Genomic DNA, 14466 nt, shown 5'->3' with positions numbered 1-14466 from the left:
TACGAAGTACAGTGGTTTCTGAAGAAAACATAGTGATGTAAATGCAGCGATGGGTGTTTTAACAGGGTACCAGGTGTTATAACTTTTTCTATAGTCTTGTACAATTTCCTAGTTTTTGCAATGAATGATACTAATTTAAATTATATGACGTTTCAAAGGCAACTTTAAGGTCTATGTAAAAATATTAAGCTCATTTACATTTTTTCTGATACCCTTAATCTTTCATTAAAAAATTGATGTTATTATTTTTGGAGTCTGAATGTTTTATCAATAAATTACATGGTGAGAGCATTTTTTTTTGCATCATCATTTGACAATAATCTTACAAGCAATGTCACTAAATAAAGATTATTACCAGTCCCACCACTCCACACTACAAAATATAGGACATTCAGAATATCTCAATATTTCAAATGCCACATTTCACCACTTACTTGTAAGACAGACAAAAACAAGAAGTCATTAGTGCCTTGATTAAAGAGAGCCTTGCCAACATGAGTGTTTTGAAAGGTCCTTTAGTTTCATAGCCCGGGTTCTAGGGCAATGAAGTACAGTAAGATTTAGAATGGATGAGGGATAGACCTTTGTTATGTAAAGCAGAAGCGTACTTGCAAAAGGGGAAGATGCAATAGCAAAAGTGAGGGGCTTCAAGACAGTAGATTTTTTCCAGGAAAGAGTATGTTTTACTTTTAGAAGTAGGTTCACCTTGGTGTAAAGACTTCTGACCTACACTGATGCAACAGTTTCCTAACTGGTCCTCCTACTTCTACTCTTGCTTCCCTACAGCGAATTCTCCACTGACCATTTAAAGATATAAATCAGATCATGTCACTCCTCTGCTTACAACTCTCCCACACTCAGAATAAAACCCAGACGTTTCACCGGGGCCCAGTTGGCTAAGAACTGGCTCCTACTTATCTCCCCCAACCCTTCTGCCCACCCCTCAACCCTCACCATCCCTCCACCTCACATTTTATCTTTCACTTCAACTTTGCTCACTCTATTCTAACCACCAAGGTCATTCCCAACTATGGGTCTTTGCAATAACTTTCTTCTGCGTAGAATGCTCATTTCATCCCGGTCTCTTCTCAAACTTTAGCTCTTTAATCACCATTATAACATTATACCCTACCCCACATTTCCCACTGACCCCTTTCTTGGTTCTCTGCACATTCAAAGCAATCTGAAATTATATTTTTTCTTCACCTCCCCTCCCCAGAAAGAATGTAAGCTTCATGAAATGAAATCACTCTCTTGAAGAGATATCTGCACCCTCATGGGCATTGCAACATTATTCACAATAGCCAACACATGAAAACAACCTAAGTGGTGTCTATCCACAGATGAATGAATAAAGAATGAATGAAGAAAATGTGATATATATATATATATATATATATATATATAATATATATAATATTATTGGACAAATTGGAATAATATATATTATTATATTATAATATATTATAATATAATATTATATATTGAATACATTACATATTAATACAATATTATATATTATAATATATTATAAATATTATATTGTGTATATATATAATGGAATATTATTTAGTCACAAAAAAAGAAGAGGATCTTATTTGCAACAACACAGATGAACCTGGAGGGCATTATGCTAAGTTAAATAAGTCAGAGAACGACAAATACTGCATGATCTCACTTATACGTGGAGTCTAAAAAAGCCAAACTCATAGAAACAGAGAGTAAATTGGTAATTGCCAGGGGCTGGGAATGGGGGAAATGGAGAGGTGTTGGTCAAAGGGTACAAACTTCCAGTTATTAAAATAAATAAGTTCTGAGGATCTAATGTACAGTATGGTGACTACAGTTAACAATACTGTATTGTATACTTGAAAGTGGCTAAGACAGTTGATCTTAAATGTCCTCAACACACACGGGTACACACACAAAATGGTAATTATGTGAGGTGACCAACCTTATTTTGGTAATCATTTCATAAAACATACATACGGCAAATCATCACATTGTATACTTTGAAACTTATAATACAATGTTATACGTCAATTATATCTTAATAAAGCTGGGAAAAAAAGAATGTAAGTTTCATGAGGACAGGGACTCTGTCTTGCTGCTGTACTCTTATTGTCTAGATACTGCTACATCAATGAAACAACTCTTTTCCCATATGTTTGCAAGGCCTTATATACAAGGATCTTCATTTCTACCTTGTTTGTAGTAGTGAAAAATAGGGACAATATAAAAATCATAGATATACTTTCAATGGAATGTGATAGAGCTGTGAAAAGAAGTGATATAATCTCAATGTGCTGAAACAAAAAAAGGTCCCCAAGACATATTTACTCCATAGAATCTATGATGCCATCAGATGTAAGATGCACATTTAAATTATTGATATTATACCAAAAAAGGAACTGCCCAAGATGTGAATGTAAAAGGAAACGCCTGTATATAGCTGAATAATAGGTAAACACAAATGAACCTACAATACAGAAAGATACAACAAGGAAACTTGCACAGCTCAATCCTGAAAAATGAATAGAACAAAGAAAAAAAAATCCCTGAAAATTTAAACCACAAGTCAGTTAATGTGGATTTGCAGTCTGACTCATACTATTAGTGTGATCCAAAAACTCTCAGGAAGAGAATTTAAAGTAGTATTAGGTTGGTAGTAAGCCCAAGTGACCGACAGAAGCAAACATCTCCGGAGGAAATATATGTCAATTCAGGACTACAATGATTGTAAGTTGTTATCAACCATAAAACATATCTCAATTTCAGTCATGTTAAAATGTGAAAAGGTGAGTATACTAGAATTAATAAAATGCATCATCATCAAGTGAAAACTAGAAGGTGCAGAATGCTCCCATTATGTGGGGAGAAAACGGGTGTGTGTGTGTGTGTGTGTGTGTGTGTGCGCGCGCACTTTTTAATGATTAGAAAATGAATGAAAAGATTTGCAGTGGTTCTTTTAGTCTTGGCTAGGGGGAACTTTTACATTTTTATGCTACTTTAATTTTGTACCATATGTGTGTTTATTACTTTTTTCCCTTAAAATAAAACTTTAAGAAATCAGAAATAAAATATATCTTTCCATGCTTTTTTAACCATACTGTAATTATTCCCTTTACAGGCTCACCTCATCCCCAAACCATAATCTTTAAGAATGGAAATAATTAAAAAGTGAGTAATTTTTTCCTTATGTTTGGTTTCAAATTTCACAGGATGAATCTCACCATTCTTTAAGGGAAACAACAATATGAAGAAAATAATCCAAATGTATTTATTTAGCACCCATACATCCATGGTTAAGTACCAAAGTCATTAGAACAATGAGTTTTCAGATTTAAAACAATGCCCCTAAGATTTCACAATATAAAGCTGAAAATGAATGCCCACACAAACTAATAAACTATTGTAGACAAACATATATATGACTCTAGTCCTCCAGAATACTTCCCCCATAAGAATGTGCCCAGAGCCTTCATAAATTTTGTTCAGTTATTTATATCCACAGTCCCTAAAACAGTATCAGGTTGGTAGTGGGTTCAAGTGACTGAGAAAAGCAAACATAGATGGCACTCAATAGCATTTTTGAAGAAATGTTGAATTGTATAAATATTGAATGCACATTTATATAAGCATTTCTTCTTAAATAATCAAGGGCCCAAGTGTTTTAAAGTAGTGGTAGGGTAAATGGGGTTTCACATATTCATCCAACAAATATTGATTGAATTTCTACTATGTGCCAGACTAAATGCTATGGACACAAAAATTAATACGACATGCTCTTGACCTTGAACAGCACATAATGATAAATTATTACAATAAATGATAGGCATTATAATTGCGGTATGGACAAATTCATGTGCTATGAGAACACAGAGAGTATAATTGATTCCATAAGAGAAAATGGTGGGGAAATTAACAGAGTAGTGACTTTTCAGATATGCCTTAATGCTGGCAGTCCAAACCTAAATCCCTATTGGGATCAGGTAGGTAAATAATGTAAGGGATTTGGTCATAGTCTGGACGACAGCAAACTGAAGAATTTATGCATTTCTCAAAGGGGTAGCTGCTACTTAGTCTAGCCAACTGTTCCCGTATAGGACTGTAGGTCCAGTGTTATCAGGTTTCCAATTTTTCAAGAATAGGTGGAAATCACATTTTTGCATGAAACTACTTTGGCAACTGATTTAAAAAAACCTTTTAGATCAAATGAACTATGTCTATGTTTGCCAGTCAAGATATAATAATCTCTGCTTTCAGGTATAAATCTACTAAGAAGAGAGAAAAAGTTATTTGAGACACCCCTTAATGAACTCAAATTTTTACAAAGCACAGAAAAATTCAGTACGTGTTACCATGAAACCCATTTAAAGACATATTATCCTAGGGTTCGCTTTTAAGTCACAGAAGGTTTTAGAACTAAATTTTTATGTGTTTATCTGAAATGAAGAAAAGTGTTCCTAATCCAAAATTTTCTAGAGCGCAAGTAATAAAAAAACCTCAAATCTAGACACAAGTAAAAATTAAAAGGTATTTTTCAAACTCTTTGTGAAATTAGAACTATCTTTTTATGTCAAATTTGAAATACGTCCTGTTATTGTAAGGGATTATTCCATGATTTAAATAGCATTAATGTCTAAAAACTAAGCTTAGTAAACTCTATAAACTATAATAAAACTACTGGAAAACGTTTAAAAATTGTTTGTACAATGTCAGTGCTTTAAAACTATTTTGAGAAATAATTTCCACCTACCTTTTTTGCTTTGGGACCCTAAAAGTTGGAAAAACAAAAGAATTGATAAATTTAAAAAATAATTCAGACTTTTAAACAAAACTATCCTGATTACCTAGCATATTAAAATTAGGAGAAGCTGGGTAAAGAGTATAAGGGAACTCTCTGTACCCTCTATGCAACTTTTCTGGAAATCTAAAATCATCTCAAAATAAAAAAGTTTTTTTAGAAAAGAATTCAGACAAAACTACAAGCAAGTCTAGGAAAGACTAAGATAGTTCACCCACTGAAGCATCTTTTGTAAGTAGAGTTTACACTCTTTCTTACGACGATCAATGATCCATGTTTAACGAAATGCCCGATCACGAAACCGAGCACCAGTCAAGAAGGCACTAGTTTAAAGGGTTCTAAAGAAGAAATCACTGACATTAGTGTTGGTACTAATGTCAAGCTTGAAAGTGTGGGAATGATTTCATTTTATAAAGAAACCATCTTTCTGTAAAGTTAGATTGCTGATTTTATAGAAAGAGAACCAGTAATTTAAAACAGGCAAAACTATGACAAAACGATTCTATTCAGCAATGTGTCCTAAAGCAGATCTATGTTTTTTTGGATTTTGGAAAGTGCAGTATTTCAATCAATATTTACAAGTAGTTTTTAGTAACAGTACTTGTAATCTCCTGATTTGGCCCATGTGTTCATTAGATTTCTGGTAAGGAATTTGTAGGGGACCATGTGACTATAAGATCATACACTTTCCACATTTGACTACTTGTACAGGAGAAGTTAGTGGTTCAAGCCATAAGGTTATCACTGTATAAAATATAAATGTTAAAACTGACACAAAGCAGTAGCTTATATCTTCTTGAAAAGTGCATATATTTCACTAATCTGTTCAGCAGGTATTTATTAATGATTTACACACAAAGCACTCTGAGATGATGGAGATAATATGAATTACAATGGAGACTGGCTCTCATAACTTTTACAAATGTATTTTATTTTTATCATACTTGCTACCAATTAATAGTTAACGTGCTTCCATCTTGAAATAACTACTATACAGCAGGATAGGTAAACAGCATTGGCCCTGTTCCCAAGTAGCCACATTTTAAAGGTGGGGGAATTGTCATCTCTCACCAGTGCTTTTAATGTGATGCAGGTTGAGTTTACGTACATATCCTCACCCATCCTGCAAATCATAGGAGCATAATGTAGTAGAGAAGTTCTCAAAGTTACGAGGGCATAAGAATCACCTAGGGTGCTTGTTAAAATGCATATTCCTGGGCTAAAAGTGTACACACTCGCTTCTCTCTCCCCATTGTAATTCAGTTCATGTTATTGGTTGAATTGTGACCTCTCAAAATTCATACATTAAAGTCCTATCTCCCAGTATCTCTGAATTTTACTTTATTTGGAAAGAGGGTTCTAGCTGATGTAGTTAAATTAAGATGAGGTCATACTGGAATAGGGTGGATCTCTGATCCAACATGACTGGCGTCCTTGTTAAAAAAAGGGGAAATTTGGACACAGACACGCACACAGGGAGAACGCCAGTGAAGAATGAGGTAATGCTGCCACAAGCCAAGAAGTACCAGAAGCTGGCACCTGCAGGGGGAGCATAACCCTGACAACGCCTTGAACTTGGACTTCCAGCCTCTAGGACTGTGAAACCGTAAGTCTCTATTGTTTAAGCCAGTTAGCTTGTGGTATGTCGTTACTTGGCAGCCTTAGGAAACTAATAATGTAGATCTGGAGTCCAGTCTGTTCCTGGAATTTGCATTTTAACTGGTATTCCAGGTTTATTAGAGGCAAATTTTCCAGAAACCACATTTTGAGAAAGATTCCTAGAGGGATCTAAGAACAAGAAACTTATGGACTGATTGGAAGATAATAAATAGGTGCTTCTTGTTCCCTTAAGTTATCAGCACTTTTCAGTCCACTTAAAATCCATTTACTTTCTATTCTCCCTGACATGAATGCTCTCCATGCCCTATTTCTTCTCATCACTTCCGGCAAATTCATAATCATACTTTAAAACACAGCTTGAAAAGCACTGCTCTTCCCTTCCTGTTCCCGTCCCCTCTCCTGCCCCAATTTCAACATTTCCAACTTTGCGTTACTCCGTTGTAGTCACTTCAATTATTACAGTTATAAAACTGTATTGTAATTAATTTGCTAAGTCTATCTTCCATACCAGGGAGAGATGGTAATTTTCACCTTTGTGCCCTTGGCTTCAGCCTAGTGCCAAGCACAAAGAACATGCTCCATATTTTCCCTTAATCAACGAATTAAATAATTAACTAATTACATTTTCCACTTCCTCTGGTTTTAATCATAGAAGAAGATGGAAATCATGTTTAAGAAAATGGGAAGTGAGAACATCTTATAGCTACATGTTGGCCTGTGTTCTTGGAGAAGACATGACGCTGAGGAGTGCAGAAGAACAAAACAAGAAGCTTTATCATACTTAATAAACACAGGGCAGGTTGCATACCCTGAATTACGAAACAATTCAAATTTCCACAAAAAACCACATAAAATAACTTGTCAAAGCAGAGTAAATTGAAAAAGGTTTAAATTAATTGATGAGGAGGCAAAAAAACACATTTCCCCCAAGCTGCAATAAAAAAGCAATTTCATGGGAATGGCTATCACTATTGGAAGTTACTAAATTGAGACCGATATTTAAATTTAGCAAGAGGTCGAGATTTTAAGACATCAGCTGACCGCACTGATCATTCCCCGCTTGCAGAAACTGGTTATTACTCCCACCTGTCCGCCGGAGCCTGGACAGAAGGCCACAGATCTGGGGAAGGTCCTTCCCCCGCACCCACCCCAAGGGTATGGGCTCTTTCCTAAACCGACTCGTTCCCCTCTGATAAAATATGACAGGCTCTTGTTACATAATTTAACACGGTGCAGGAGAATCAATGCTCGCCCCTTCACCCGGCTCCCCCACTTTCCCTGCTCACCATGCTGAGGCAGACACTACCTCCGTAGTCGGCCAAGTCGGAGCTCAGGACTGTGAGGACAAACGCTCCCGAGTTGTGAGGAGAAACGCTCCTGGGTTGTCAGGACGACAAGCCCCGCCCACTGGCGCCAAGGCGGGAGCGGAGATCCGCGCGTCTCGGTCCGCGCAGTCGCGCTGGGGTTCTTCCGGACGGCGCCCCGCCCCCTTCCCTGACAGGTTGCCCCACCCACCTCCGCCGCCCCGCCTCGGTCGACTGCCGCAGGAGTCGGATCTTGAGGAGGCTTTTACGGCTGCCGCGTGCCGGAAAGTGCGTGAGTGCCGGGCCCGAGCGTTTTATTCTGTTTTCCGAATCCTGAGGTCTGGAGGCGGTGAAGTATGCCCTGGGCGAGGAGCAGCGGGTGTGGGAAAGGGTTTCTAAGCGTCTTCCGACGTTGACAGTCCCTCTCCCTATTTCCCTAGAGTAGCTGGGACGAATCTTTCTGTGCGGTTTCGAGAAGGAAGGGCGCCGCCGGCTACGCGACTGGGTCTAGTGACTGACACCGGCTCGGCTGCCTGGGCCGCCACCGCTTAGACCAGCGTGGGGCGGGTCTCGATTGGCAGTTTAGAAATAGAGGTAAATAAATTGGCTCCCAGAGGGTTGTTTATTTCGAAATTAATAACCTTCGGATTCTTCTCCCTGCACCTGGTTCTGTTTACTTCCTGGGCACGCAAGGTATATGCCGTTTTTGCTTAGAGGCGCTCTAACCAAGAACTGGAAATGATTTGAAGCAGTTCCTGGGTAAAGTATTCCTTACAAGTGGCGGTCTCTGAGACCCAGCAAGACTCGCCAAATTATGTGCCCAGGGTCAAGGTCATTCGAATGTCAGTCTCCCCGCATGAAACTCTGGCAATTTAGACCAACAGGAAAACTAGAAGAAATTAAGAGATTGAGAAATTAAGGTCCTTCCAAAGCCTGTCTGAATCCTCTGATTTTACATCTAAACCCTGTTTTAGCCTGACAAGACATGAAATGCTTTTAGATTATTGCCACCATTTCTCATCTCTGAATTCTCATTTTATAATGCGCTGTCCCTTGCACTTTCATTGACTAAAGGTATTATTAGTAAATAAGTATTACTGACCGAGCTGGTCTTTGTGGGTTAAAGTGCTATTCTCCCCACAGAAATCCAGACTGTGTCATAGCTATGACATCTCACCTCCACATCCCTGGTAGCAAGATAAAAATGTCTTAACGTCGACTTCATACAGAGTTCTGAAGCTATGTGGTGTGGAACTAAGCTTTTGTTTTAGTTTTTCAACCAAGCTACTAATATTTCTGATACAAAAGCTCAGTCAACTCTGATGCGGGTAAGGAGGTGTGATGGTAATCACAAATAACTTTAAAATGGTGGGCTTCTAGAGGAGAGACTTGCTCAAGTTCTCATTCCACCAGCTTCCCTCCTAGGGAGAAGGATTTGCTATGGATGTGTTAAAACAGGCTGGACTGTGTTCTAGGGGGCCACTGTGCTATGAGATTATACCAGTGAGCTTGTTAAGTTCTTCTCTACTACTTCTCTTACAAGCTGTGTAAGAAGGCCCATTTCCTGTTCTCTTTGTTACCTTCAGACAGGTGTAGTACCTCCCCCGTATGAACATGCACAGCCATCTCCTTTCAACTCACTTTTATAATCTGGCGTCTAGGTAGGCCTAGACCAAGCAGTATACCAGCTTTTGGGGGGCAAGCTCTCTTGCCACCTACCTCTTGGATTATGTATCCTTTGGTGCTGCAACTGTATTGGGATAAATTTTTGTGTGAAGCTTTTTAGGCTTCACTACTTTGGGGAAATGTGCTTCATCTGTTTGAGTCAAGTCAGAACTTCATGGAGAACAGTGACTAATAACAGCTCTAGACACCATAACCCCTAGTTAAATGACAGTTCTCACTTAACCCAGAACTGGAGTTAGTCATGTCTTACCTCCTTGGCCCACAAGTCATTGGGAAAGAGCCATCAGTGTGGATTGTATGCCCATCCCCATCCAGATTCTCAGGATGATGGGGGACTTCTCTCAGTCCCTAACTCGTTTGGCTCTCTACAAAGAACAGTAACCTCCATGACTTCATGCAGGGTTAAGGAACAGCTCCAGGTCCCTGCTGTATTTAAATTGTTCACCAATTCTGAACCCAAGGAAACCTATTTCTCCCAAAGGCTAAAATAAACTGAAATGCCTGAAGGTCAGCATGCAATAAAAACAGACTTCCTTAACTCATAAAGTAACATATCAAAGAATGGGACAAGCTTACCTTAGTCACAGCAGCTACTTTTTTGCTGGGCAGATCCTTTATTATGTATAATTTGTAAAAAGGGCAACAGCTGAAGAGGATGATTTAAGCTACATTTCTAAAAAGTTTTACAAATTACAAATTGTGAATTAAATAGAGCTATGCTCTTTGCCAGGAATTAAACAGCTTATAATTTGCAATTTTAAATTACATCTAATGTAGATTTAATTTACAATTATTTTAAAAGCACAAGGTTCCTAAGAGTCATCATTCTTCAGTAAGATTAAAACACATGAAAAATGGCTGTCAGCCAAAAAAAAAAAAAAAAAGTTTTAAAAATGAAATTCGGTGTTGATGTTCCCAGTTAAATACACTCATCTAATTTCACTCCCTTCCTAAACCACTAAATCTTCAGTAAACCAATTTAAAAATAAAAGAATAGAAGAGGAGATGACAACCGTAAAACTTCAGAAGCTGCAAAACAGATGAATGTGACCTAGCACACTAGAAATCCCAGTTTATACTGCATAATGCTCAAAAGGCACTGGAACAGGGCCACTGTAATTGGAAATGAAGAATGAAGTAAATCAGAGAGGATTAAGTGAAAGCTATTTGAAAACCACCCCTAAGTGTCTGCACCCGTCACTCCCACAGAAGACAGGAGGTTTATTTCTGGACAGAATAATACTAGTCTCTGGAGTGGGGTGTCCTCAGGCATACTAAGTACACCAAAACCACACTGGAAGCAGATGAGGTGAGTTTGGGTATACATAATGCTGAATGCAAGGCCCTGGTTCCTCTTCTGCTTCTTAATGTTACATTAGCAAATGCTCAGAAGATTCGAAGACTTTTCTCTGGGGAATCTAACCAGCCGAGGAGAACCGTCTAAGATACTACCATCAGAGGTTCCCCGATAAAGGGCCCACTCAGATCACCCTAAGTAAAGCCCAAAGTCCCTAAGCTGCAACCATGTATGCAGATTTTCTAAAAAGTTTTTTTTGTCCTTTCATCTGTAGGAGCAGATGGAAAAGGACTACCTTTTCTGGAGGAAAGCTCTGAAGTGATAACAGACAAAAGCAGAAAAATAGCAATTTGGAGGAAGACAAGAGAGCTAATATTAATGAACTCAGAAAAAAACTGCTCTGCTACATTGTATGCTTGTAATGTGAGCTAACTCATAAATTATTAGTAAACAGAAGTATACAAGTATTAACATGGAAATAATGTTGGCTCCTATGTGATTTTTTTTCCCTAAGAAAGAGGAGCGAGAGAAGCAGATTTATAAACCTCAGCAAGAAAAGGTCTTCACTTAGTTGCTGTACTGGCAGCAGGAGCCTTTCAAGTATGTTTGTAAAAAAATTTAAAAAGTGCTCACCCCCAGGGCTCCCTCCTCAGAGAGGTATACCCTGTTTTTTGCAACTGTTGACCTGGTTACAGTTGAATCACCTATCCTGACCACTGATTGGCAGCCTTGTGGTTTAGGCAACTCTCTCCTTCCACATGTACCTGAATATCTCCCAGCCCTACTCTTAGCATTTTGCTAGCATATATATCTACACTATTTTTTAAACAGTTTTACTAAGGTATAATTGACATCCACTAAGCTACAATTATTAAGCATAAATACAATTTGATAAATTTGACACATGCCTACTCCTCACCCCAAGCAGGACAAACATATCCATTATCCCCAAGGATTTCCTCCTGCCTCTTTTGATACCTTCCTGCTCTCCAGCCTCCCACTCCCATTCACAGACTATTTTCGAGCATTTTAAACATCTCTGTGGTATCCTCCAGCTATGCTGAGAGCAATCTGTCCCAAATTAGCTCTCCAGGCACCAATTTCTGTTGTTTTATTAATAGTGCTCCATTTACAGTTGTATACGATTTGAGTGGTATGCCCCAAGCCTATCCCCCCTCCCAATAAACAGTTATTTTTAATGTTTTTGTAAGAGGAAATTTTTTCTGAACTACATATACTTATGTCTCAAAGTACCTCCCACAAAATACTAATTTCAAAGGGAAAAAAGTAACTGAGCAGAGTCCTGACAAACACCTTTATCAAGTGATCAAAATTAACATCAACTATAATGGAACAAATAGGAATTGTGTCCACCTAATAGGACGCAGTGAAATGAACAAAGCACCATGTCTAATATTTTTGCCCAAACTACATAAGCTGAATCTAGCCATGACTTAACATCAAAATGAGACATATTTCTACAAAATAAATGGCCTGTGTTCTTCACAAATGTCAGGTTCATGAAAGTCAAGGAAATTCAAAGGAATTTTTTCAGATTGAAGAAGGCTAGAGACTTGAAAATTAAATGCAGTGTGTAATCATGGACTGTATACTTTCGCTATAAAGGGCATCTTTGGGACAACTGCCAAAACTTGGGGTTGTGGATTCGATGGTAGTAATGTAACAGTGTTTGTTAATTTCCTGATTCTGATGGTTGTATTGTGCTGCAGGAAAACATCCTTGTTCGTAGGAAATACATTCTAAAGCTGTGCTGTCCAGTATGGTAGCAACGAAGCCATTGGTACCTATAAGCGCTTCTGGCATGACACACTGAAATAATATTTTGGATATAAACAATATAAGAGTAATTTCACCTGCTTTATTTTTTAATATGGGCTACCAAAAAACATAAAATTACATGGGTGGGCTGCACTGTGTTTCTGTCGGATGGCACTGCAAAGTGTTCAGGCTGATTTGGGTAAGCAACTTATTCTCAAATAGTTCAGAAAAAAAAAATGTTCTTAGTAGTACTAAGCTGCAGCTTTTCTCCAAGATGGAATGAAATTATTTCAAAATAAAAATTACGTTAATGAGGGACATAAAAGGGTATAAAAGTCTTTTTAGGTCAATAGGAAAATGGGCATCACAGAACTTTAAAGGCGGCTTTAAATGACGTTAACGTTTATTTGGGGCCTGTCATGAGCTGAACGCTTATGACGTTAGGATTTTAAGATTGAGCCACCACAGCCGTCACAAGTATTGGGAATTATTTTCTGGTGAGGCTGTCGTGGTGCCTTTACAGAGCTGCCTCTCCCTAGCAGCACGAACCAAGTACACATAAAGAAGCTTATCTGTCCCACTGGATGTCGCCGGCTCCTCGTGTAGCCCCTTACGGGTTGTTCACTTGGCCTCTTCACCACCGATCTTACTGCCCATCTCCTTGTTAGTTGTGAACCTGCTTGACCCTCACACTCAGTTTTGCCTTTTAGCCTTTCTTAGGAGGGCACTCTTGATTTGATCAGGCCTCTTCCCAGTGTCCAGTTTTAGCCTTTCCTTGAAAGCAGGGTAAAGGCAATTCTCCTTCTGACAAGAAAACTGAGGCTCAGAAAGGTTAAGTAACCTGTACAACACTATGCAGCTGGGATTCAAATCTAGTTCTAATTCATTCCACTCTGGTATACAAGGAGGTACACCTACATATCCAGCTTTGACAATCCATTTTCTCTAGTTGTCCTGTATCCTTCATAGAACTTATCACAATTCATGATATTGTTTGTAGTATACCCCTCTGGAGATGTTAGTTCTGTGAGAGCAGGTATCTTATCTGATGCATTCATAGCTACATCTCAGTGCCTGGAACATAAAAGTGCTTAATAAATATTTATTGAATGAAAAAAAAGGGTACCATTTTACCAATGTGTAAAATCCTTTTTCTTTGATTCTTTTTTAAGACTACAATGCAGTTATTTGTAAAAATTTTTCTTTTTCTTTAGGTACATTAAATATAAAAGTGAATACTTCCCATGATACGTGCAAATGGCCAGTTCTTTAAGAGGAGAAGTACTGAATCTTTATAAAAATGTAAGTAATTATGTTGCCAATTTTATAAATGTTATATGACATAGATTGTTTAGAAATATATAATCTTTCTTTTTTAAGCTGCTGTATCTTGGACGAGACTATCCAAAAGGAGCAGACTATTTTAAAAGGCGTCTGAAGAGTGTTTTCCTTAAAAACAAAGATGTGAAGGACCCAGAGAAGATCAAAGAACTTATTGAACAGGGCCAATTTGTAATGAAAGAACTAGAAGCATTATACTTCCTTAGGAAATATAGAGCTATGAAACAACGCTATTACTCAGATACCAACAAAACTAACTGATCACTATTACTATAATTTGAAAATCAGTGCCAGCTGTTTATGTATACCAGCTACTTCAAAAATAATTCTAAAATGTCAAGATAATACATTTTGTTAAAAATACCTTACTGAACTAAAATAGGTTTCCACTTCTGTTCAAACTGAGAGCTTTATCAGCAACCTTTATGCTCAATTTTTATACTAAAATAGCAATTAAACTATACGATGCTGCCAACTACCAATGAAAAATTGATGAGCACCCAATTTTGAATGAAAATATAATGTACTTAATTTTTAATAAATTTTTACGGATTCTCAGCCCATCTCTGCATTTTACTGAAAAGAGAATGCCGTTTAATGCACATTTAAGTAAGCAAAATAATTTCTTGCAA

General features: G+C 37.8%; 2 protein-coding genes across 11 annotated transcripts in view; one reads left to right on the top strand and one right to left on the bottom strand.

Moving 5' to 3' along the window:
• DNAI7 (dynein axonemal intermediate chain 7) overlaps positions 1 to 7747 on the bottom strand; it is a 74084-nt gene extending 66337 nt beyond the window's left edge. Inside the window, exons 1-2 of the mRNA XM_082635821.1 lie at positions 7714 to 7747; positions 4760 to 4777 (exon numbers count right to left, since the gene is read on the bottom strand). Of these exons, the coding sequence (XP_082491947.1) occupies positions 4760 to 4777; positions 7714 to 7716 (21 nt within the window). The 5' untranslated portion in view covers positions 7717 to 7747. The remainder of the gene's footprint in view (positions 1 to 4759; positions 4778 to 7713) is intronic.
• A 204-nt stretch (positions 7748 to 7951) lies between these two features.
• Positions 7952 to 14390, top strand: ETFRF1 (electron transfer flavoprotein regulatory factor 1). Of its 10 annotated transcripts, none has more exons than XM_082636225.1 (4): positions 7952 to 8019; positions 8172 to 8325; positions 13708 to 13795; positions 13874 to 14390. In XM_082636225.1, exons 3-4 carry the CDS (start codon positions 13751 to 13753, stop codon positions 14093 to 14095), a joined length of 267 nt encoding a protein of 88 aa, XP_082492351.1. In that variant the 5' UTR covers positions 7952 to 8019; positions 8172 to 8325; positions 13708 to 13750; the 3' UTR covers positions 14096 to 14390. The 10 variants fall into 10 exon arrangements, 9 of the variants coding, with proteins under 9 accessions (XP_082492351.1, XP_082492355.1, XP_082492349.1 ...); XM_082636223.1 differs by having other exon boundaries at positions 7966 to 8023; XM_082636226.1 differs by having other exon boundaries at positions 7967 to 8023; positions 8177 to 8325.
• Positions 14391 to 14466: the final 76 nt, after the last annotated feature.

This window comes from Mesoplodon mirus, assembly GCF_964341445.2.
Source record: "Mesoplodon mirus genome assembly, chromosome: 11".
In the NCBI taxonomy this organism is placed as follows: Eukaryota; Metazoa; Chordata; class Mammalia; order Artiodactyla; family Ziphiidae; genus Mesoplodon; species Mesoplodon mirus.
The sequence above is the reverse complement of the archived record's forward strand: the minus strand, read 5'-3'. Positions and strand labels throughout refer to the sequence as shown.

What these genes read in the sequence shown, in the direction of transcription:
- ETFRF1 (XM_082636225.1), top strand. Translation starts at nt 13,751, where the DNA reads ATGGCCAGTTCTTTAAGAGGAGAAGTACTGAATCTTTATAAAAAT. An exon ending in TACTGAATCTTTATAAAAAT is followed by an intron (nt 13,796 to 13,873) that starts GTAAGTAATTAT and finishes TTCTTTTTTAAG; the next exon opens with CTGCTGTATCTTGGACGAGA.